A 26,255-nucleotide genomic window follows, 5' to 3' on the forward strand; every position below is an offset into this window, starting at 1 on the left:
TCCAGATGTTCATTCTCAGTCTCCTTTATGGGCTCCTCCTCCCCCTCCCAGCCCCTTACTGTAGGGGTTCCTCAAGGGTCAGTTCTTGGTCCCCTTCTGTTCTCTAACTACACTCACTCCCTTGGTGAACTCATTCGCTCTCACGGCTTCAACTATCATCTCTACGCTGATGACACCCAAATCTACAACTCTGCCCCCGCTCTCTTCCTCCAGGCTCGTGTCTCCTCCTGCCTTCAGGACATCTCCATCTAGATGACTGCCCACCTGCCATCTAAAACTCAATATGTCCAAGATTGAACTCCTTATCTTCCCTCCCAAACCCTGCCCTCTCCCTGACTTTCCCGTCACTGTAGACGGCACTACTATCCTTCCCATTTCACAAGCCCGCAACCTTGGTGTCATCCTCGACTCTGCTCTCTCGTTCACCCCACACATCCAATCTATCACCAAAACCTGCTGGTCTCACCTCCACAACATCGCCAAGATCCGCCCTTTACTCTCCATCCAAACCACTACCTTGCTGGTTCAATCTCTCATCCTATCCCAACTGGATTACTGCATCGGCTTCCTCTCTGATTTCCCATCCTCCTGTCCCTCCTCACTTCAGTCTATACTTCACTCTGATGCCCGGATCATCTTTGTGCAGAAACGCTCTGGGCATGTTACTCCCCTCCTCAAAAATCTCCAGTGGCTGCCTGTCAACCTACAAATCAAGAAAAACTCCTCACTCTTGGCTTCAAGGCTCTCCATCACCTCTCACCCTCCTACCTCACCTCTCTTCTCTCATTCTACAGCTCAGCTCGTACCGTCCACTCCTCTGCCACTAAGCTCCTCACTGTAACTCGTTCACACCTGTCCTGTCATCGACCACTGGCCCATGTCCTCCCCCTGGTATGGAATGCCTTCCCTCCGCACAACTGCCAAGGTAGCTCTCTTCCTCCCTTCAAAACCCTACTGAGAGCTCGCCTCCTCCAGGAGGCCTTCCCAGACTGAGTCCCCCTTTTCCTCTCCTCACCAACCACTCCGCCCTCCCTCTTTCCCCTCCCCATAGCACTTGTATATATCAATCAATCAATCGTATTTATTGAGCGCTTACTATGTGCAGAGCACTGTACTAAGCGCTTGGGAAGTACAAATTGGCATCACATAGAGACAGTCCCTACCCAACAGTGGGCTCACAGTCTAAAAGGGGGAGACAGAGAACAGAACCAAACATACCAACAAAATAAAATAAGTAGGATAGAAATGTACAAGTAAAATAAATAAATAAATAAATAAATAGAGTAATAAATATGTACAACCATATATACATATATACAGGTGCTGTGGGGAAGGGAAGGAGGTAAGACGGGGGGATGGAGAGGGGGACGAGGGGGAGAGGAAAGAAGGGGCTCAGTCTGGGAAGGCCTCCTGGAGGAGGTGAGCTCTCAGCAGGGCCTTGAAGGGAGGAAGAGAGCTAGCTTGGCGGATGGGCAGAGGGAGGGCATTCCAGGCCCGGGGGATGACGTGGGCCGGGGGTCGATGGCGGGACAGGCGAGAGCGAGGTACAGTGAGGAGATTAGTGGTGGAGGAGCGGAGGGTGCGGGCTGGGCAGTAGAAGGAGAGAAGGAAGGTGAGGTAGGAGGGGGCAAGGTGATGGAGAGCCTTGAAGCCCAGGGTGAGGAGTTTCTGCCTGATGCGCAGATTGATCGGTAGCCATTGGAGGTTTTTGAGGAGGGGAGTAATATGTCCAGAGCGTTTCTGGACAAAGATAATCTGGGCAGCAGCATGAAGTATGGATTGAAGTGGAGAGAGACACGAGGATGGGAGATCAGAGAGAAGGCTAGTGCAGTAGTCCAGACGGGATAGGATGAGAGCTTGAATGAGCAGGGTAGCAGTTTGGATGGAGATATATATATATATATATATATATATATATATATATATATATATATATATATATATATATATTTGTACAGACTTATTACTCTATTTTACTTGCACGTATTTACTATTCTATTTTGTTAATGATGTGCATATAGTTTTAATTCTATTTGTTCTGACGATTTGGACACCTGTCTACATGTTTTGTTTTGTTGTCTGTCTCCCCCTTCTAGACTGTGAGCCCATTGTTGGGTAGGGACTGTCTCTATATGTTGCCGACTTGTACTTCCCAAGCACTTAGAACAGTGCTCTGCACACAGTAAGTGCTCAATACAATTGAATTAATTAATTAATCAATCAATTAATGCAGTGTGTATTTTTTATGGTATTTGTTAAGCACTTACTATGTGCCAGGCACAGTACCAAGTGCTGGGGTGAATACAAGCTAATCAGGTTGAACACAGTCCGTGTCCCATATGGGGCTCACAGTTTCAACGTGCATTTTACAAATGAGATAACTGAAGCATAGAGAAGTAAAGTGACTTTCCCAAGGTTACACAGCAGACAAATGGCAGATCCGGGATTAGAATCCAGGTCCTCTGACTCCCGGGCTTGTGCTCTATCCACTAGGCCATGCTACTTCCCTGGCATCAAAATTGGTCCAAATGGTTTTAACATCTTATTATTTTAAATGACGCTAATTCAGGAGATGGGAAGAAGCACTGTAAAATGTGCCCCTCCTCTCCTGCTGCAGCCCACATCCACCCCAACAGCTGATTCATTCCTCCCTGCCAACCCCGCCCCCCTGCTTTAGATCTTGCTTCTTCCAAATTTGACATCCAGTGACAGTTAATTAGGCTGCACATAGCCTTAAAGGTTGTGACATGCAGGAGACACTGGAAAAAAAGGCAACAAAAAAACCTCTGTTTAGAGCTTAATGGGTGAAGGGAAATGCTTAATCATGAGGGTCTGCTGACTGCTGATTCTGACTAGTGAGTGTTATATTTAGGAGCCACCTTACACCTGTCAGGGGATACAAGGAGAGACAGACAGGGGGGAGGTGTTTTTGAGCAAACCCAAAAGAGCAAGTGTAACAGAGTTCTAAAAATAAAAGTAACACTAGCAATAGAGAAGGCAGATAGATTCTTTTCATCTTTCTTATCCATTTGTCATCTCATACGAAACAGGTGGTCTAGCAGGCATGCTATATAAACGTTTCAACTCTCAATAACCCCACCTTCGACTTAAGCTTACTAACTATATTAGCCTTACAGTTGAGCTGACTGTACTTCATTCTCTTCCATTTGGGACAATTTGCCTCAGCCATTTTTATTTTTGCTCTGTAGTCACTATACAGACAGGCATATTTTCTATGGGCAATATCTATCTTTGATCACACTAACTCCAGAGCAAAATAAATACTAGAAATACTAGAAAATATTTTTGGAGAATCACCCCATATAGATTACCACATTGCTCTATTAATTTGATCATGTTTATTGAGTGCTTATTGTGTCCAGAGCACTATACTAAGCACTTGGGAGAGTGTGATATAACAATAAACACATTCCCCACCCACAACGAGCTCACAGTCTAGAGACTAGTTGACAGGCTAGCACTTGAGATTCCTAATTTTTGCCTCTGTTACCTCCATTTACACATTACCATTACCCACTTAAGTCCAAACCATAGCCTGATTTCTAAGTAAAAGGAAAGATTTCTCTACGTTTTCTGGCCCAAATTAATGTCCTTCAGCATGGCTGCATGTGTATTACCTTTATTACCGAGAATTCCCTTAGGAATTTGACAGCAATCATTTGCATTTGTATCTGGTCTCGGGACACAATCTTTTAATGAAATAAAAGCTTGTCCCATTATTCATGCTTCATGGAAAACAGTGTTAAACACTGTTGAGATGTTGCCATTCTTCCCTAAATAATTCTAACCGTAAAAATCCTCTGCAGGTGCCAAACAATTCATGAAGTTGGATGCCTTCAAAATAAAAAGCCCTATTCAGCTGGGAAACCCAAAACCCTCTATTCTCTTTCTATATAATTTGCACCAATTAAGTTTTTTAAAAGTGAGCTCTCATGAAGGAGGTCAGATCAGTAACTACCGGGATGAAGCAAGAAACATCTACATATCTGGCTTATCCAACTGAACAGCACCTCATGTGCATGTTTACTTTTCATTCTCCCTCTTATTTGCAAATTATTTTTTAGTCTGTCTTCCTGCTAGAATGTAGATTACTTGAGGAAAGGAATCCCTCTATCTCTATTGTATTCTTCTAAGCACTTCCTACAGTACTTTGCACACAATGGGTGCTCAATTAGTTGATTGTAAATAGAAAAACAATGCATTTTTTTACGGGTTTGTTTATCCTTATCCCATTTTCTTCTAGTTTGTAAATCATACTACTTTGACAGGAACTCAATACTGCTTTCTCCACCAACTGCTGTCTTCAACTCCGGGTACATTATATTTTCCCTAACCACCTTGAGAAGTGACGTTAGCCCAGTACCATTTTAAAGATAGGAAAATAAAGAAAGAAGATCAATAAAAGACAGTTCAGTGTCACCTATGGAATTAGATCATAAATTTGAGTAAGGTATTTCTATTTAAAAGTATGTATTCAAGTAAAGCTCTTAAGTACATATCTCTAATTTTATTTATTTGTATTGATGTCTGTGTCCCCCATTGTAGACTGTGAGCTCTTTGTGGGCAGGGAATGTCATTGTTTATTGTTGTATTGAACTTTCCCAAGTGTTTCACAGTAAGTGCTCAATAAATGCAATTGAATGAATGAATGATTGAAAAATTAATTGATCAGAGCAAGCATCTTTGCATATTTACTTTAGGAGAATCTTTTCCATTAACCAAACAGGAACAGACTATGGAATTGGTATCCAAACAATATGTAGCATGTACGGATAAGGGTATTTAATTCTTAGGCTTCTTTGTAAATATCTACATATACATTCCATTATCAAATGTGATTTTTATCCAAGTCTTCTGAAAAGGCTTTAAAAAGTTACGATCAAATTAATCTCAGCTTCAACTTCCTTCCTTAAAAATCATATAAGTATAAAACATTCTTTTATAAGTATATTACCTCACTTTCCCAAACAGGATAAATACTGAATATTGGGTTTCATCTTCCATTCCAACTAAGGATGATTTTCATATGAATAGAATTCCACATGTCTTGTAATTAAAAGTGTTTTCCAATTGATGCTTGCCTTCTCTGGTACCCCCAAAGTAATTCAACAACTGTGTCTGAATACCCGAAATTGAAAGTGCAATCATACTGAAACCAAGGGACCAATTATCCAATCTATGGATATTCCCTGTTACTTGTTTCTTCTTCTCACTAGTTTATTTTGGGTTAGTCAATCACTATATCTCTCTTTTTATTCATTCATTCAATTGTATTTATTGAGAGCTTACTGTGTACAGAGCACTGTACTAAGCATTTGGGAAGTACAAGTAGGCAACATATAGAGACGGTCCCTACCCAATAATGGGCTCAGAAATTAAAAGGACAGACTCAATTTGGACAATTTTGCTGCTTTATAGCCATTATATTAGAGGGTTTGGATGATATAAGACTTTTTGGGTTACCTGCCACTTTCAATTAACCATTATGGCCACAGATAATCCAGAGTTGATGGTAAAAACAATGGTGGAACAAATGAAATATGAGGTCCCTAGTAATATTATGAACGAGGCCTTCTTTCAGCCCATTCTGGAAAACATTTAACAGAAAGAGAGAGTAAGAGTGTGTGAAAGAAAGGGAGAGAGGAGAGAAAGAGAGAGAAGGATTGAATGAGAGAAATGTGTATGTGAGCAACCTGAGGGGTAGGGCTGAAGTGTATGATCTATTGTGTGTAAAAAAAAGTCAAAATTAGATTTCCCCCAAAAAATCCACTGTCTTGTGGGTTAAAGGGAAAACCTGGAAACTGATTAGGTGTCTTTAATCCATACTTATATCCCCATTTTCAAACACTGCTTTGATTAAAGAAATTCACAACTCTCACCTAGGAATTTCTTAAGCTTGAAAATATCTGATTATGTTGCTCTATTTCATATGGAAATGGAAATAGACATTGTTTTCATATGGAAAGTGTTCCCACTTGTCTATTATTAGAGAAGCAGTGTGGCTCAGTGGAAAGAGCAGGCTTGGGAGTCAGAGGTCATGGGTTCTAATCCCAGCTTCGCCACTTAGCTGTGTGTGACTTTGGGCAAGTCACTTAACTTCTCTGTGCCTCAGTTACCTCATCTGTAAAATGGGGATTAATACTGTGAGCCCCACATGGAACAACCTGATCGCCCCAGCACTTAGAAAATGCTTTGCACATAGTAAGCACGTAACAAATACCATTATCATTATTATCAAGTCTCAACTTTAGCCTGAGTCTTAGTGTTCAGCTAAATGTCTGGCAGGTGTTGTCACAACTCAGATCATCTTGGGCCTTTAAGTGGTGTAAGAAGCAGAGGGATAGGGAAGGATATCAGATTATATTCTCAATTTCCTGTGAAAGAAAGGGCTATATTCCCTAAATTTTGCACCCTGCCCTACTGCTACTCACACTCTGAAGGGACAGAATGCCTGGTTGATAGCTGGATCCTGGACCCAAATTATTCTGTTGCTAGGACAGAAAAAATCTCCATGATGACTGTCCTTCTCTACCCCATCTATGACCAACTTAGTCTACACTAAGGGGGCCCAGTTGCCAACCACAGAAACAGAACAACCAACCTAAAGAGGTCACATAAAACCCAGACTACACATTGACCAAAACATCTTAACAAGGAACACTTCAGAGATAACCAAGGGTAGAAGTTATGTGCGTGACTATGTTCTTATGTGTCATACATGTGTGTACAAACATGGTGAAACAGTGTGGGAGTTCATGCAAGCATGTTGACTCTCTGATTAGAATGAGTCAATAAAAGACTATCAATCAATCGTATTTATTGAGCACTTACTGTGTGCAGAGCACTGTATTAAGCACTTGGGAAGTACAAGTTGGCAACATATAGAGACAGTCCCTACCCAACAGTGGGCTCACACCCACTGAGTCCTCGGTAAAAATCTAACAAAAGATGCAAACAGAACAGATAGTGCAAAATAAGCTGGGAGGCTTTACTGCAATACTTATATGATAAAATATTCTCAATCTACTGGTGTCCTAAAATGTCATTTTTTTCTTCAATACTTAAGTACTTGTTACTTTACAAGTACTTTTTCTTAAATACTTACTATGTGTCAAATGCTGTTCAAAGTGCTGGGGTAGGTACAAGTTAATTAGGTGGGGCACAGTACCTATTCTCTTCATGGGGTTCATGGTCCAAGTAGGAGGGACAACAGGTATTTGATCCCTGTTTTACAGATGGGTAAACTGAGGCACAGACAAGTTAGGTGACTTGTCCAAAGTCTCACAACAACCAATTGACAGAACCAGGATTGGAACAAAGTCTACCGACTTCCTGACACGATCTTTCCACTAGGCCATGCTGCTTTACTGAATAGGGTGTTTCCTCTGAAAAGGAATCAACATATAGCAACTCTACTTAGAGGTAAACGAGGTTGCTCATCATTGTATTTTGTAGGTTGTGCGTCACCAGCCCTATAAATTACCATACTGTAAAGAGAATTCACAACAGATTCTTCTCTAAGTAAGGCCTGTTTGCATATCGACTTGGCCTCAGTTGTACTCTGATGGCTATACCATCTCTATAATTGCTCCCCTCTGAAAATCTATTGCATTTGAAGCCAAGAAAAATCTTCATTAGTTCATTGTGCAGTTTTCCCAGGTGACACTAATGTCACAAGCAGAGGTGTGTGTCCATGTTAATTACAGACTACAAACAGGAAAACTAGTAGTTTGTCAGATATGTGTGCACTGAAAAGCTTCTTACAAGGATATAGTTGAGGTGTCTTTCACTGGAATGTCAGTGTCTGTGATGGTGTGTTTGCATCCATGCTTCACTAGACTGTAAACTCCTTGAAGGCACTGATTAGAGAAGCAGCATGGCTCAATGGAAAGAGCCACGGGCTTTGGAGTCAGAGGTCATGGGTTCAAACCTCGGCTCCGTCAATTGTCAGCTGTGTGACCTTGGGCAAGTCACTTCACTTCTCTGTGCCTCAGTTACCTCATCTGTAAAATGGGGATTAAGATTGTGAGCCCCCCTGTGGGACAACTTGATCACTTTGTAACCTCCCCAGCGCTTAGAACAGTGCTTTGCACATAGTAAGCGCTTAATAAATGCCACCATTATTATTATTATTAACTACTGTACTGTACTCTTCCAAGCACTTAGTTGCATGCTCTACACATAGTAAGAGCTCAGTAAACACCAATGATTGATTGATGGGAGCAGGGAATTGATCCATATCAGAAAAGGGGAGGGAGAGTTGAGCCCCCAAAATATACAGAATAATAATAATAATAATGATAATTGTGGCATTTGTTAAGCGCTTATTACGTTAAGCTGCCTAGAGATGCAGTATGGCTCAGTGGAAAGGGCACAGGCTTGGGAGTCAGAGGACATGGGTTCTAATCCTGACCCTACCACTTGTCAGCTTTGTGACTTGGGCAAGTCCCTTAACTTCTCTTGCCAAGGACTTGCAGACAAGTGGCAGATCCAGGATGAGAACCTATGAGCCATCACTACTCCTCACCATTCTAAGCATTTAAATGCCACATTATTATCATCTCAGTTTCACTGTTTTCACCTTTGGGGCATACCAATAATCTAGATATCGTAACTATGCTGTATTACCAGTCGATATGGCAATCAAAATATAATCTCTCAAACTGAATTTGTCACGCTCAGAAGTCCTTACTCGAGAGAGTGTCCAGAACGACAAACTGAATTGCTGAACATGTTTAATTATAGATCTTTAGTCTATTCAAAGAACACCCAAGTTCTAGCCTTGGCTTTTCACACTGACTTGGAGGCTTGTACAACTAAGGCAGCCTAATTTTGTCCTATCTTTAAGCTGTGGACAGCAGAATTCCCTATCAAGGACAATCAAATCATTGATGTTAAGCTCTTAAGGACAGGAACCACATCTTCTGCTTTTACTTTATGAAGCAGCATGGCTCAATGGAAAGAGCACAGGCTTGGGAGTCAGAGGTCACGGGTTCAAATCCCAGCTCCGCCAAGTGTCAGCTGTCTGACCTTGGGCAAGTCACTTAACTTCTCTGTGCTTCAGTGACCTCGTCTGTAAAATGGGTTTGAAGACTTTGAGCCCCACGTGGGAGAACCTGATCACCTTGTATCCTCCCCAGCACTTAGAACAGTGCTTTGCACATAGTAAGCACTTAACAAATGCCATTATTATTATTATTATTCTCAAAGGCCTCCTACAGCCCTCAGCACACTGTAGGCACTCAATGAATACTGGTGATAAGGAGGATGTAAAAGTTCTGTGGGTTGGACCTGTGAAAAGGGGTTGGGCTATTCACCCTTGGTAGGCAGGAGGGTATTAGCACTTGGAACAGTGCTTTGCACATAGTAAGCACTTAATAAATGCCATTATTATTATTATCCATTGCCACATTTCTTTCTACATCATTAGTCTGGGAGCTCAAGAATGATGTACTCCTTTAAGGACTCTGAAATCCTTAAATGAAAGTTCTATTAGAGATAGGACAGCAACAATAATGAAGATGCTTTGAGTAGTATAGTACTTGGTTTAGATGAAATGAAAGAGTTTCAGTTCATTTTGTAAGGCCAGTCAGTTGGGGTCAATCCAATAGTTTTGTAGGCTGTCCTGGTAATTTTAGAAAATACATCAGTGATCTCAGAAAGGCATTTCCTGGATAAAATGGTCAGTCTGCTTTAAGTTATCTCCCAGCTTTGGATATTTGTTCAAGGGACAGAGAATTTTCAATGCATGCTCAGTTTAGCTCCTGGAGAAACACAACTATTCAACTGTCCCTTTATTTAATCCTTGGATTCTCAAACCAGATGCTATTCTCAAACCCTGGGTATGCAATTTAACTCATTAGTGATTCTGTATTTTGGATTGATTTTCAGATGTCTCATGTTAATCCACTCTCTATAAAAGAGTGCTCATATTCTTCCTATAGAAAGAGGTAACAATAGAACAGCTCACTGCAAATAACCCCAAACACTCAGTACAGTCCTTTGCACACAGAAAGTGCTCAATAAATATGACAATGAATGAACCCCAAGGAAGCATTCTAGTGAACCCCAAGGAAGCACACTAGAGTCCACCAAATGTAAATCCCATCTTCATATTTGACGATAGACCAAATATATTGCCCTTTAAAGTGAAAATGAACTTCCGGCTATATCACACCTGTTAGTGCTGTGCACTTGTAAAGCTTCTAAACACAATAAAAAGCATATCCCACCAACATTCCCTTTCCCACCCCTTCCTGGTCCACTGGTGATAAGGGGGCAGTTGATACCTCTGTCGGGGACCTAGATAGAGCAGGTGGATTTAGCCCACTATCCAGGACTTCACCATAGTGTTTGCATGACCAAACTGCCAAATCTGACCTTAGTTCAGTCGGGCCAATGGGGAGCCAGCAGCTGTGGATCTGTAAAACTGTACCGTGGACAGTGTTTCTGAGCACAGAGCAGGCAAAAACTCCCATTGTGGGGTGCGTTCAACTGTTTGGTTCCTGGGACTCCCTATAGCTCTACTTCTAATTGTTTCATCAAGTCATCAGTTGGGTTTATTCCAAGGGAATGTGTCTGTTTATTGTTGTATTGTACTCTCCCCAGTACTTAGTACAGTGCTCTGCACACAGTAAGTGCTCAATACGATTGACTGACTACTTACTCTGTGGGACTCCCACAAGTGCTTAGAAGAGTGTTCTGCACCCAATAAGCCTTCAATAAATACCACTGATTGATCCTTACATGACTACATTAATCATCTTAATACTGGAGAGCCAGTATCCTTGGTATTTGAATATTCTCCTGCTAAGAAGGCGACTTCCCAGGGGTAAGTCAGGGGTCAAACAGCTTGGAGAAGGCTGAAGACGACATGGGATGAGAGCTAAGCCCTTTTTCACTGCTCAGATCACACCTCTGTCACAGACACTTACTCTCAGGGACACAGCTGGTTGATAGACAGAGCACAGACAATTAAGTCATGTCAAGCCCTGTAATTTAGGGAGATGAATGACCTCAACTGATATCATGCATAGTTTGCTCAGTGATGTGCAACCATTTCCTATAGGATACTCCATTACTCTCATGCATTAAATTTCATTTTGCACAATTACACAAGCAGACAGGTCCTGACACTAATATCTCCATCCTTTGGGACTAAGGCTGCCTGTACACAATGAAAAATGCTTCATGTGAATTAATTTCAGCTTTCACATTTACAGCCCAATGACAGGAAAATTGAAGGTTTCATGGACAACTATCCATCAGCCTGTTTAATTTATTTTAAAAATAAGTGTAAGCTCCATTGCATAGGTATTCTTGAGTTTATATTTACCTTAACCTGACTGCCAAGCAAAGAAAGCCAGCTAAATTGGATGCCCTGAAAGGGAAATGTGGGTTTTAAAGTGACAGTGTTGTAAGGATTTTACACATTTCTTTCTGGGGGGGCTGTCAAAATTATTTTCTTGAAGAAGCCTGTTTTGGACATTTAACAACTTTCTGCTGAACTGGTTACCATCCAAGTAATACTTCACAAACAGGGTATTAATTTATTATCCGAAACAGCCTTCTACCACTTAACACTAATACTCAAAAGGCACTTCATTTAACTATTGGTTTCCACCCTGAACAGTGTTTATAAAAGGCTCAATTGTTTTTAACTTGAATAGTGCAGAGACTTGGGTAAATGAGTGGAACTAATATACACCGTTGGATGAGTCAGACAAGACGGTGGCCTTTTTAAAGATGCTCCTGGCAAATTTTTGCTGACTTTTGTGTTGGTTGTTAGAAAAGCTATTAATCTCAATTTTACTATCTGGGTCAACCCAATTTGTAGAATCTTCTGGAATTCTTTCTCAAAGCTTCACAGAATTTATATTGCCATCTTCTAGTGTTATGTCTCAGAGGCAAATCACATTTTTCCCTACAAAATAATAGATAGCCTAGTCCTGTCCCACACTTCTGATTGAGAATATTTTCATTTTTATAATTCAGTAACTACCTTTTGTGGTGAAATATACTGTGGTGTGTACCCATGCTTTTAGAAAGAATTGTACTTTTTTTTATTTATTCTATCTCCCACCCACTCTTTTCAGACCATATACACTTTCTTTAACTTTGATCATCCCACTTTGTGAAGTCAATCCAAATTGTCACACATCGATTTTAAAACACCTAAGTAAAGCAGAGGTGGCGAACAGTCACCTCAGAAGCATCGACTCTCAGAAGCATCACTGCCATTTCTGTTCAGTTGCCAAATCCTCAGCCTACGTCACGTGCAGCTTGAACTCAGTGATCGTCTGCATTCAGACCACCAGAAGAGATGCACCCTCTGAACCTCTTGAGAGGGGAGCAAACTGAGTTGTAGGACTGTTGGAGTGGGAATGATCTAGAACAGCGCTTTGCACATAGTAAGCACTTAACAAATGCCATCATTAATTAATTAGAATGAACCAGGATTATTTTTAAGAGGTGGCAAGGGAAGCAGGAGTGGTAGCCAGTGAAACCACTTGGAAATCCACCTTGTCAGTATTGTCGTACTTCCTGGGATCAGACCCCAGGTTAGAAGCAACCCGGGGGGTAGAAGGCAGATGATAACCTAATTCCTACGTAGTCCATAGTCCTGCTGAAGTGCAGTCTTTTCCATTTCTATCTTGAAGAGAAGCAGTGTGGCCTAGTGGATAGAGCACAGGCCTGGGAGTCAGAAGGACATGAGTTCTAATCCCACCTCCACCACCTGTCTGCTGTGCAACAGTGGACAAGTCATTTCAGTTCTCTGTAGGATGGAATGTGGCCGTGTCCAACCCAATCACCTTGTATCTACCCCAGTGCTTAGAGGAGTGCCTAGCACATGGTAAGTGCTTAACAAATACCACGGTTATTAGCATCATTATCATCATTACCCCTTGAATGATGTCTATTGCAGAAAGCTATCTGGATAATTCAATACCAAAATGCATACTGCCCTCAGTTACCCAGATCTCTCAGGTGCAGAAAACATTTTGCTTGGATAATTACCTAGGGTTGATCTAATTTTGCAGTCCTATACAAGTCATCTTTCCCACAGATTTTACCTCAATTATCATTCCAAGTTTGATGCGGGTTTGTGATCCATTGCATGGTAGGTAGTATGCAGTGAGCAAAGACTCCAAGAAGAGGGGAAACAAAGTGAAATACAAGCATTATTCTTCCTGGAACCTCATTTAGAATCTCTCCTTGATCTGAACATGGCTAGAATCACCTCAAATAAACTATCCACAAATCTGGGATTAAATAGGCATAGGACCACTGTATGATATAAAAAGCATTTTTAATTGGAAAGGCTCTGAAAAAAGTAATAAAATTCTCCAAAATAGATTAAATTATTTTAATTTTTTACATAGCAGCATCCACTATCACTGAATGGTGAGAGCATTTTAGGACTCACTAGACTGAAACATTTTCTCTCAGTGAATGAGCCCTACTGCTCCTAAACGGAACCAGAAGCTACAACATTTAAGTACAAGTATTTCACATTCATAGTCTATGAGTATTTCAAGGGCTGCTTCATATATAACTGCCTGATTGTGAATTACTGTAATTAACTGTAAAAGTGTGCTGATTTGTTGATCCCACACTGTCAATCTTGTGCATAAACTTATTAGAATTAGAGTAAATAAATAGCAAAAAATGAAATGAAAAGCAAAATCAGTTTCCTGCCTCTTTCAGAAGCTTGCAGAAAACTAAGTTTTGCAGGTTAATGCCTAATTATGTAAATTTGGACACTATTCAGATGAGGGGTACAACGGGAAAAGTCAAATTATATGCCAAACATATACCTTTTACAGAGTTTTTTAAAATTGAAAATAATTCACTTCCATCATTAAATAATAGTCAAATCTGCATAGTTAAGTAAAATAATCCTGGTACTTTTAAGTAAATTCTCCTACAAAGTAATCTTTAAATAACAGTAAGCCCTCCCCCACAGGAAGATGATGATTGCATGTTTGCTTGGGGGCTTTTTTTCCACATACTTTATCTTTAAGACTCTAACACTTTTCATGTGGAAACAATTATAATTATTGCCAAGTGATTTTTCTCAAAACTGATATCCCAGTGAAATAACCATGCAGGAATGGCCATTTGTTTTATGAAGCAGAATGTGTCAAGCATTTTCCAGGTATGAACAGTGGCTATGAATAGCTGTATGAATGCAATTTCATTTATATATATATAGGTATATGTATATATATATATATATGTTAAAGTACATACAATTAAAAATGGTCCGGGGGTGTCTTTGGTGTGAAAAAAAAAATATTTCCAAAAACAAACAAAATTATATGCTTTAAAAGAATCATACGGATTTTGTTTTATACCAATCTTCTTCCAGATTAGTAAGATATATAAAATGAAAATACAAAACAGACTAGAAATGACAATTAACTAATTCACTGAAATAGCAGACATTCCCAATGGCAAACAAAACTTCGACTTCTTATTGAAGACTTGGGGAATCAAAAAAGTTGCTTAAAAAAAAGCACTGAAGCATTTTCTAGCTCATATCAAAACCATTTGCAAATCCAGATTTTATTTTTTGCACTAAACTTGTAAGTTGAGAGAAACACACGCTCATTGAAATACGCACATATTCAAGTGGAGTATCAGTAATGCTCATTTCCCTGCCAATCTCCAACTAAATAGCCCCAGGGTGGGGGGGATCATTCACTTTACAGGCAAAGAGACAAATGCAAAAAACATACTATCTAAAATTAATTAAATATTCATGGTCACTCATCCCAGAACAGCAACGAGAATAATAGAAAGCTTCTACGTGAAAAGGCCTGGGAACTGCTTTGGCAGTGAACATAGGATGGGCCTGGAAAGCAATATAAAGTGAAAGGAATATAATTATTTTATCTTTGTTGGAGATCTTGAAGTTAGAAGAACAAGCCACTAACAAAAGGTATCCAGTTAAATAATGAAATAGTTTTAACCTGTTGGGAAAGGTGTTTCCCTATCTTACTGAAGTGATTTTAAAATTTTGAAGCCTATCCCTGAAAGATGAGAATCTAACAAATATAAAAACAAAAAGCAAAACAAAACAAACAAGGACAACAACAACAAAAAACAAACAAAAAAACCAAGGCTTCAGAAATGTTCCTGTGCACATGAAGTCATAGAAGATAAAGTTTCAGGTAACTGGGGTTTTGAAAAACCCATTCCATTTTGGGGAAAATTGGTTCTAAAAAATTGATGTTTTTATTTTTCTCTATAATGAAAACGAATTTACAAATTTATCTAAGCTTCTAGATAGTGAAGGCAAATATATATAGTTGACTAGATAATCACATAAAATGAATAGATTATACAGTTCTGGACTACTGCATCAGCCTTCTCTCTGATCTCCCATCCTCGTGTCTCTCCCCACTTCAATCCATACTTCATGCTGCTGCCCGGATTGTCTTTGTCCAGAAACGCTCTGGGCATGTTACTCCCCTCCTCAAAAATCTCCAGTGGCTACCAATCAATCTGCGCATCAGGCAGAAACTCCTCACCCTGGGCTTCAAGGCTCTCCATCACCTCGCCCCCTCCTACCTCACCTCCCTTCTCTCCTTCAACAGCCCAGCCCGCACCCTCCGCTCCTCCGCCTCTAATCTCCTCACTGTGCCTTGTTCTCGCCTGTCCCGCCATCGACCCCCGGCCCATGTCATCCCCCGGACCTGGAATGGCCTCCCTCTGCCCATCCGCCAAGCTAGCCCTCTTCCTCCCTTCAAGGCCCTACTGAGAGCTCACCTCCTCCAGGAGGCCTTCCCAGACTGAGCCCCTTCCTTCCTCTCCCCCTCGTCCCCCTCTTCATCCCCCCCATCTTACCTCCTTCCCTTCCCCACAGCACCTGTATATATGTATATATGTTTGTACATATTTATCACTCTATTTTACTTGTACATATCTATTCTATTTATTTTATTTTGTTAGTATGTTTGGTTTTGTTCTCTGTCTCCCCCTTTCAGACTATGAGCCCACTGTTGGGTAGGGACTGTCTCTATATGTTGCCAACTTGTACTTCCCAAGTGCTTAGTACAGTGCTCTGCACAAAGTAAGTGCTCAATTAATACGATTGATTGATTGATTTTCTTTAATGTTCCAGTAAAATCCTACAACTGGAATCCTGCAGATATGTAATACCGGGTGTGTTGAGTTTCTGCCTTTTCTTGTTGAAATAGTTGAGGAAATGGTATCAATAAAATGTAAAGAACAAAAACCAGAAGCTTTACTATTTTTTTTCCAGTGGAATGTATCTCTGCTTGCTACTCTCCTAGCATTTGAATGTTTAACCTTAATAGGACATAAGTCAAAACTCACTAATAAAAAGGAAACCTTAAACAGGTAGCTTTTCACCCCGGACAAAATCATTACTTTCAGTCAATCAATCAATGGTATTTATTGCATGCAGAACACTGTACTAAGCACTTGGGAGACTATGGTGCTCTCTTTGCTGTTTCCTTGTCCTTACCTTTTCCAAGTTAAAAAAAAAAGCCAATCAGTAATATGAAATGTCTTCCGATGACAACGTGGATAGAATTCAAACTTGCATAACAACTATTCTGTTTTCTGTATTGTGATTTCTGCCAGGTGAAAGCTACAATGATGTTTACCAGTTGCACCTGTGGTGCTACAATTTTGTAGAAGTCTTATGAGAAAACACCCAGAAGTCTTTTTTACTTCCCGTCATTTGATATTGTCTGCCTACAGCTTCCTTGAATTTTATTTTTTCTTGACATCCTGTACTTCTATTTAATGAAAGGAACAATTCAGTGAGCAGTTTGTTCAAGCATTCATTGCTGAGGAATACAATAAAGTCAATCATAGCAGCAAAAGTACACAAAACTAATGCTCCTTGCAAAGATATGATATAGAAAACACTTTTTCATATCAGTTTTGTGGTAGATTTCTTGGAAATTGAAATAGAAAGATCCAATGTAAAAGAAGGAAAACAGGTTAGATATTTAATGTGGGGAAAAAAATGCTTTTGTTTGTTTGTTTTTATTGTCTTTTGTTTGTTTTCAATAAAGATTTCTATATCCCTGGAAAGAAGACATTACTGATTTTCCCTAGAAATATGTTGGCAATTTCCCAAATACACTTCAATGTTTCTGGACTTAAAGTCCCTAGAAATTTTCAATTGCATTTTTGAAATAGGAAATAAGGAATTATGTAGAAAGAATGCAAGGTTTATCTAATATGAAGTGAAGCTATAATATACAAAAAGCACTAAGCATTTCTTTATAAAATATCTAAAAAAGTATTAATACAGTCAAGCTTAAATTCATTGATGAAGCAATTTTAGCAAAATAATATCCTAATTGTTCCTTCATACTTGGAGACTGAAATGTAACTTGCTGCATTGGTACATTGCTTTTAACAATAAAGGTTGGCTCCTTGTAATGAAAGCAACTAAAATATGACTATGCAGCAGCTTGACAGATGGCTAATAGGGTACCTTTGGAGTAAGGGTAAATGATAAATGAAGAATGAAGGATGACATGCAATTAGTGTAGCTTGATTTCAGGTGTGAAATTAGTCAGATGTTATGCAAGTACTACAATGTAGCATTTTTGTTTTACTAATAAAAGCTTAAATGAGGAATCCAATGACTAAGAGGGACTATCAAACTTCATTTTGTCCAATTTCAGTGCCAACTCCTGCTGACATTAGTTACCCATAAATAATGGTCATTAAAGTGGAATGTAGCATTACTATTTTAAAAGAATAGAAATGTTCTATTTTTAACAAGGCACTTTTTTGTCCATTTAAATCACAAAACTGAAGAAAAAGTCAGACATTTAGCATTCACCTCCCTATTCCCACAGATACATCTTCCACACGATTCAATAACTGATTTCAGGAACTCTTATGTGACTGACATGATCTTACTTTGATTTTGACTGACCACTGCTACTTTCTGTTTATATTTCTCTCAAATCAGTGAATATTCCAGTGAATTAAATAACACTGCTTTTAAAGGGGGTGTTCTATCCTCTCAAATCAGTTTCCAAATGGAAATGAACAACAGTACCTTAGATGTTACTGCTAAAATAATTCAGATGCAACACAATTTGCCTGACATTTGGTAAGCATACAAGATTAAATAGGCATCTTGTCCAAAGCAATATATATATATATATATATATATACATATACATATATATACACATATGTATATAAATAATATATCTACAAAGAATATATATATATTACAACTAAGATACATTTCCTGAAAATCCTCATGAAAGGTAAGTGAACTGATATTGTAACCAGGAGATAATGGGAGCAAGAAAAAGCAAGCTTTGTCAGCAATGAGATATTAATAAAACCATGCTATGATCCTTCTTTTCACAAAATTCATTGGTAAATCTAACATGATTTAAAAACTAAGTATCAGTGAAACATCATCAACTTTTCTAGTAAGGAATGGAAAAGGCAGAAATACGGTGAAAATACATGCAGTTCAAAAAGGATAAATGCCACATCTAAAATGATGCTTTGGAATATGACACCTATCAAAATGCTCCCTTGGGGTTTATACCTGAAGCCAAGATGTTCAATTACTACCCTGGAAAATGCAAAAGGTTTGTCTTTGTGTTTTCCTTCTGCGGCTAATGTTTAAAAAAAAAATCCTAATCAATACCTTTCCTTAATGAAGGGGAGAAACCTTAATTTTTCTACTACATTTCCTACTCTTCCTTATTGAAAAGATAGGTTTTTCTTTGAAAATGAATGGATCTACATTTTCTTTGTTTCATCGAAAAGAAAGCACGTACAAATGACATTTGTCATGATGATTTGTGCTTCAGCATTTTCAAGAAGCTAGGTTTTTAAGAATTAAAAATAGACATTGCAAAACGATTATTCTCCCCCATGGGAAATGTATGCTAATTGAGAGTCAAACGTTAAAACTACTGTTACGGTGCTCAGAAAACGGTGAGAATACATTTTAGTAAAACAGGGTGGCCAGAATTGCATCTGAATTGTGTAAATTTCAAAGCGTGTGAACCTAAGGTAGATTCTTCAAAATTAATGGCAAAATAACATTTTTGAAAGCACATGATAATGTATTAAAGTAGTGACGCTTTGAGGTGTTGTGATGCCACTTCATTTTATTTCAGATAAATGGTAAAAGGACCAAGTTCCAGAAGGGAAGAGAAATGAAACATTTGAAGAGACTTTAAACATATTGGTATCATTATCTAGGCAACTTGTTTTCTTTAAATATGCAGTGTCAGCACCTGAACAGCCAGCCAATTACGGGGTGGATTTTTTTTTTTTTTTTGTCTTTGTTTTGGTTTGGTTTTTTTTGGGTCCTTCTCGGTAAAAGAAATCGGTCTTAGTGAAAATCCAGGAAAATAAATCATCTTAGTCTTTCGAAAATATATGCCAGTGACGCCCTGGCAATCTTCTCGAGCCACCGTTTGCAGCGTTACACTGATAAATAAAGCAATAAATGTTGGGAGCCGAGTCTATTAGTAAGATTCTAACCTCACCCCTTTCTGCCTCCGAGCCCCATTGGGTGAAAATGCACTTTATACCAATTGAAAAAACAAGTCTTCGGCACTCTACCTACAAAGGACTGCAAAACGACAATGCAAACCTAAAGGGAGGACTCCTTTAAGGTTTGTTTTTGTTTTGTCAAAATGCATTAAAGTGAGTCACCCGGTTAAAATTACGTAATGATGGTAGTTTCTAGCCTAGGTACTCCAAAAAAGAAAAGAAAAATAATAAACGTTTCAGAAACACTAGTCACATCTCTCGGTTCTTTGATATAGTCGTAGTATACAGACTCGTCTAACCATTTTACAGATTATTTTTCGTCCGTGGGGGCGGTTGGGGGAGAATAACTGCATGTTTCATTTCCATGCTGCCACCAAGTGAGCCGGCTATCTTCAAACGCCAATCATCACACGCTAATGGTGACCATTCCTAGTGAAAAGTTATTTTTACTGCTGAGATTTCTTTTTCCCCAAGGGCTAGAACAAGATCTGTTGCCTGATGAACATCTCCCGTCATTTTTCTTGGCGTTGGTGTCTCTAGTAGACGACTACCGTTCTTGCAAATCCCGGCCAAGGCGGAGGGGAGTGTCCAAAGCCGACTGGAGCCGGCCAAACCCCGAGTCTGCGGGTGGGCACCGGCTCCAGGGCACAGTGGCTGTCACCTATCGCCCAGGACGGCGACACCCGATAGGTTTGGGGGCCAGGGAACTCGGTCCGGCGTCCCCAAAGGGATGGGGAGAGGGATGGATGGGGAGAGGGATGGAGGGGAGGGATAGAGGGGAAGGATGGAGGGCAGGATAGGTGAAAGGATGGGGGAAGGAGAGAGTGGTTAATCTCGGGTTACCGGGATGAACAGGGTGGCTGAATTTAAAAGTTGTGTTTGTGGAGGCTGAGCAGTAGCCGCCTCTTCCTCATCCTCTCCTTGGCGGGGGTCTGGGGGAGCCCGGGGCGGCCTGTAAATGGGTCCCAGCCCGATGGCCCGGGCAGGGCAAGTGGGGGAGGATGCCCTGACTCCCCCGCCCGCCCACCGCGGGGGTCTGAGATCCCCGCTCCCCTCCGCCCCGCTCTTCCCAGCCGTCCGGGGCTCCCCCCTGCCCCCAGCCCCGGACCCTCCCCTTCAATCCCGCAAACACGCTCAAACCACACACGGGCGCGCCCACATTCCCGGGCATTCCCTCCGAAAGCAATCATTCCTGGCCAACATACATCCTCAGACACACGCCCCCAGACACCCACATAATAATAATAAGGGCATTTATTAAGTGCTTACTATGTGCCAAGCACTGTTCTAAGCGCTGGGCATCCACGCGCCACTCACAAGCACATCCCCAAACTTACGCCAATAAACTCAAGCGCTCGTGGCAAACATGAGTCAACTCACCTAGAAGCACACAAGCCTTCACAGACACCTTCCCCCCAGAACACCCTCACCCAGGCACCCACAAACTCCCCCACCCACGGTCTCTCCATGAGCAGACACTCACCAACACGGTCCCCCCCAAACGCCCACATCCAGGCACCTACAAACACCCTCACCCAAGGTCTCTCCATGACCAGACACTCACCAACACGGTCCCCACAAACATTCACACCCACAACCTCTTCAAGTCTGGGAAACCACAGATACACCCCCCCACACACACACACCTCTTCCAAAATATCCACATGCAGGCACTCACAAAATCCTCCCTCGCAACCTCTCCACATCCAGACACTCATCAACACGGTCCCCCACAAACTCCCACATCGAGGCACCCACAAACACCCTTCTCCCACAGCCTCTCCAAATCCAGGTGTCCAGACACCTTCTCACCGAAATACCCACTTCCAGGCACCCACCAACACCCACCCCACAGACACCCACAGACACCTTCCTCCCCAAATACCCACTTTTAGGCACCCACAAACACCCTCCCCCACATCCTCTCCACATCCGGACACCCACAGGCACCTTCCCCCCCAAGCACCCACTGCCAGGCACCCACAAACACCCTTCTCCCACAGCCTCTCCAAGTCCAGGTGTCCAGACACCTTCCCCTGCCAATTACCCACTTCCAGTCACCCACCAACACACTCCCCCACATCCTCTCCACATCCAGACACCCACAGACAACTTCCCCCCCAAATACCCACACCAGATACCCACAAACACCCTTCCTCCACAACCTCTCCAAGCCCAGGTACCCACAGACACCTTCCCCCAAATACCCACTTCTAGGCACCCACCAACACCCTCCTCCACATCCAGACACCCACAGGCACCTTGCCCCCCAAATACCCACTTCCAGACACCCACAAACACCCTTCTCCCACAGCCTCTCCAAGTCTAGGTGCCCTCAGCCACCTTCCCCTCCACCCAAATACCCACTTCCAGGCACCCACCAACACCCTCCCCCACATCCAGACACCCACAGACACACACCTTCCCCCCCACCCAAATACCCACTTCCAGGCACCCACCAACACCCTCCCCCACATCCAGACACCCACAGACACCTTGCCTCCCAAATACCCACATCCAGACACCCACAAACACCCTTCCCCCACAACCTCTCCAAGTCCACGTGCCCACAGACACCTCCGCCCCCACAAATACCCACATCCAGGCACCCACAAGTTCTCCCAGTCCAGATTCCCACCAACAAGGTACCCCACAACCTTTCCAAGCCCAGGATCCCCCAGACACCTTCCTTCCCCCGACACCTACAAACAGGCCCCCCAGATCCCCAGTCCCCCCAATCCCTCCGCGTTCAGAGCCCCCCAAGCATCCCGCCCACGTCCAGGCTCTCCCCAACACGGCTCCGCGTGGGGGCCCCTGAAGAAGCATCTTGGAGGACCCCCGGCCAGTCCGGAGGGCCGGTAGCCCCCGGCAGCCCCACGGTCGCCCCCCAGGCCCGGGTTTGGATCCGGCTGGGACTTACGTGACGGCCGAAGGGAAAGGCTCCGGGGCTGCGGGGCGGGCGCGGAGCAGGAGGACCACCAGGAGGAGGAGGAGCGGCAGCAGCGGACCAAGTGTCCTCCGGCCTCCAGCAGCCATCTTCACCATCGAGGATCGGGGGGCCCCCCGCCCCGACCCCCGCCCCAGCTGGGATCGCCCCCGGGAGGGACACGGCCCCGAGGCCTCGCTCACACTCTGCGCACAACACCCGGCCGGACCCACACACACACACACACGCTCCGGACTCGCCCTGCAGCCGCTTACAGCTGCTCGGCCGCCATCAGGGCTACTTTTGGAACAGGCTCCGTCCCTGATTGATCCCCCGGCTAGCAGACGGGGGAGGGAAAAAGAGGAGTGGGAGGAGGAGGAGGAGTGGGAGGAGAAGAGGGAGTGGAGAGGCAGAGCTCCTTTTCGCTCCCCACCCCCGAGCCTACGGCCAGCCAGTCCTTCCCAGTCCTTGCCCATACAAGGAAGGCCACGCAGCAAAGTGTCCCCCCACCCCAAGTGGGGTCCAGCCCTCTCCTGGGGGCTGCGAGGGTCCCTCCGGCCTCCCCTCCTGGGGAAACGAGCCCCCCAAGACTCCAGGGGGCCCGGGCCCGCCCAACTCCTCGGCCCTGCCGAGTCACAGCTCCTGGGGTTATTTTTGAACACGCCTGCTACCTCCTCCCCTCCCCCGAGGCACCAGAATAAACTGCCTGCCTAGGAAACTGGGACTCTGGGAATCGGACTACCGCGTCTCTTTGTCGGCTTGCTTTTTCTTCCCCCCACCCTTCCTTCCAACCAGCCCTCCTACTTTTCCGACTTACAGAACCGCTAACCGTTTTGCAGCCGAGGGAATCTGGGGATGTGGGTGCCGGGCTATTCGGCGGCAACTTGGGGCCACCAAGAGGGCCAGTCCCTAGGAGATGGGACCTCTTGATCCCTCGGGCCCTGGGCGGGAGTGGGAGACGCCTGGGATGTGAGCAGAGAGGAACCCGTTATAGTGAACGTCTGGGATGTGAGCAGATGCAAACCCGTCATAGTAAAGGAAAAGGAAGGTGGTCTTAGTGCCTTTCACGGCCTCCCTTATCCCTCTCTCCACCCAGAAGGATAAGGAAGGGCGCGTTTACTCCCCTGTACAGCAGACTAGCAGTCAGGAGAGTAGCTAGCAGAAGATAAGAATGGCTTGCAGTCTAATTGCTGGCGGGCCTAGTTTTCCATTTACAGTCAGCTGGAAGTTGATGTGGTTTTCCTTATTTGAGGGCTGGATTGGAGCCGCCTCCCCGCCAAAAAAAAATAGCAGGAGCTGAACGCGTTTTAAAAAAGGTTCAAGTCGGGTCAGGAAATACTGGAGAAAAATATTTCCAATACAGATCAGACATAAATTGGTTCACAAATGAGCGGTTTTCTAGGGGTGAAGCAGCCAATAGAGTGATCTTGGAAGCACATTGGCTCCATTATGATTTGGGGTACCGAGAGAGCAGGTATGTGGGGGTTGATCAATCGCAAACGATCCATATTACCTACCTGACGCTTCCCCGTCTTCTACAGCTGTCCTATAGCGCACAGCTGATTAAGGAACAATTTAGATCAGGTGTGGTGCCCCCTGCTCTCAGTTCAGAGGCAAAGGACTTTGACGGTTCTCTACAAAAGTCATCAGGCTTGCCCTGGTGGGGTCACCCATCGCTACTCACAGGGAAACAGAGAAGGATGCTTTAAGAACAGACTAAACTAAGGGTCTGTACTTACCGTGTGTAAAGTGTAAACGTTCGAAGATGAGGGGAGAGACTGACAGTAATCTGGGCAGTCAGAAAACTGAAATCAGTCCTGGGCGCAAGTATGATCCCCACTAACTGTTTCCTAAACCTACCCAGAGATCTTTTATGAGTTGCAGGTTGGGGAGCGTTACACTATAGATCTGGCCTAGAATAAAAATGAAAGAAGGAGGAAGAGCAAAAGAAATGGATAATTCTGTAATCATTTGCTCTTTAACCTTGTACTTTGGGGGTATTTTATCTCTCTCTCTCTCTCTCTCTCTCTCTCTCTCTCTCTCTCTCTCTCTCTCATTTTTCATCTTTGTATCCTTTAGTTTCTCCCTTTAGCCATCTTTCTCTTTGTTTCTTTCTCTTCACTTCCACTGGGGAAGGTACTTTGGTCTCACAAAGTACCTCCCCCAGAGGCTTAACTCTAATGTATTTGTTTTATGGAAGGCATAAAGGGATACGGCCAGAAGAGCTCTATAAATGAAGAATAAAGTGGGATGTAAAGGAATGGAGTACTAAAACACGAATACACTATTTTAAATAATTCAACATGGCATTAGCCCCCAAAATTAGATTAGCAGTTATAATGACCAAAAAAAGTAGCTCAATTTTAGTTCTTTAAAAATTCAAAAGCATTGTTCTGTTACATCAGACTATCTTAATCTTGATACTGCCCTGCAAATAGCATGATATATATATATATATATATATATATATATATATATATGTATATACACATATAGGCTATGTTTGTCTAAGTAATATTCTCATTCCTAACAGCCCCCCAAATTTTACTTGCAGAAGAAAATGCCTGGATATTCATTGTATTTAACCAAACCTTTTAATAAGACCCAGGAAAAATGTGGCTTTTATTTTCTATGTAAGGCAGCATAAGAAGGGTAATTATTCTTACACACCATTATCTTTCCATTTGGTGCTCTACTTTGTTCCAGTGCAGGGTTCTCACTTGGAAAATTTCTGTGGACATCAGAAAGCCACCCCATTAATTTCAACAGGGCTTTGGAAAGTAATAAATATAATTTAATTGTTCTTGAGCAATTTATTTTATAACTCCCTCAAAACTCAATTTTAGACAACTTTCACAGATTTTTCTCATAAGGATTGATGCTGAAGAGTTTGTTCTCTGGGGATTAAAGAGCAGGTGGTGCAGTCTCAGAAACTGTTATGCATTTAGATGCAGAGTTTATTTTTTTGTTTTTTAAATCCAGGATTTGTGAACATTTTGCATAGGAAGACTGTTAAATAGTTGATTATGGAAATGAATTGCAATTTTCAGAACCATTTGGACTGAAGCTACAGATAGATCTGTATGACAGTCTTGCAAATGGGTTTAAAAATGTTCTCAACTCACCAAATCTTCACCATCCTTCCCACATAGACCTTTGTGTCTAATAAGGTATTCAATTTGAGCCTGTGTCCTGTAGAGTCATGAGTTTGAGCCATTAGCTAGGAGTACTGTGGCCTAGTGGATAGAGTATAGGCCCGGGACCAGGGTTCTAATCCAGACTCTGCCACTTGTCTGCTGTTTGACTTTGGGCAAGTCACTTAACTTCTCCATGCCTCAGTTCCCTCATCTACAAATGGAGATTCAATACCTGTCCTCCCTCCTACTTAAACTGTGAGCTTCCCATCTTGTATCTATGCCAGTACTTAATACAGTGCTTGGCACATAGTAAGCAGTTAACAAGTGCCACAATTAGTATTACTATTATTATTATTAGTAGTAGTATTATCTGCTAGGAGAAGTATATATGCATCGTGTTTCTGGGAGAGATCTTGTGTTTTGATTTTTTGTGGTAATTCTTATTTGCCAACAGTTCAGCTTGTCATCACTATTGTTACCAATCAGATACAAGGATTTATCAAGTATCTATATAGAGTAGAGTAAGCTAGACTGTACCTAATTTCTTTCAGACCTAAGTATCCCTGCTATTTGCAAGCCTGGTATAGATACAGGCATGCCAACACACATACACTTACACATCATAGCAAATGGCTGCATTT

At 42.3% G+C, this 26,255-nt stretch overlaps 1 protein-coding gene across 4 annotated transcripts in view; it reads right to left on the reverse strand.

The window, feature by feature from the left end:
- CACNA2D1 (calcium voltage-gated channel auxiliary subunit alpha2delta 1) overlaps positions 1-22,627 on the reverse strand; it is a 441,193-nt gene extending 418,566 nt beyond the window's left edge. For all 4 annotated transcript variants that reach the window (XM_038740942.1, XM_038740940.1, XM_038740941.1 and 1 more), the window contains exon 1: positions 22,472-22,627. In XM_038740942.1, the coding sequence (XP_038596870.1) occupies positions 22,472-22,596 (125 nt within the window). In that variant the 5' untranslated portion in view covers positions 22,597-22,627. The remainder of the gene's footprint in view (positions 1-22,471) is intronic.
- Between the last annotated feature and the right edge of the window lie 3,628 nt (positions 22,628-26,255).

The sequence above is a fragment of the Tachyglossus aculeatus genome, assembly GCF_015852505.1.
Source record: "Tachyglossus aculeatus isolate mTacAcu1 chromosome 12 unlocalized genomic scaffold, mTacAcu1.pri SUPER_6_unloc_1, whole genome shotgun sequence".
NCBI classification, from domain to species: Eukaryota; Metazoa; Chordata; class Mammalia; order Monotremata; family Tachyglossidae; genus Tachyglossus; species Tachyglossus aculeatus.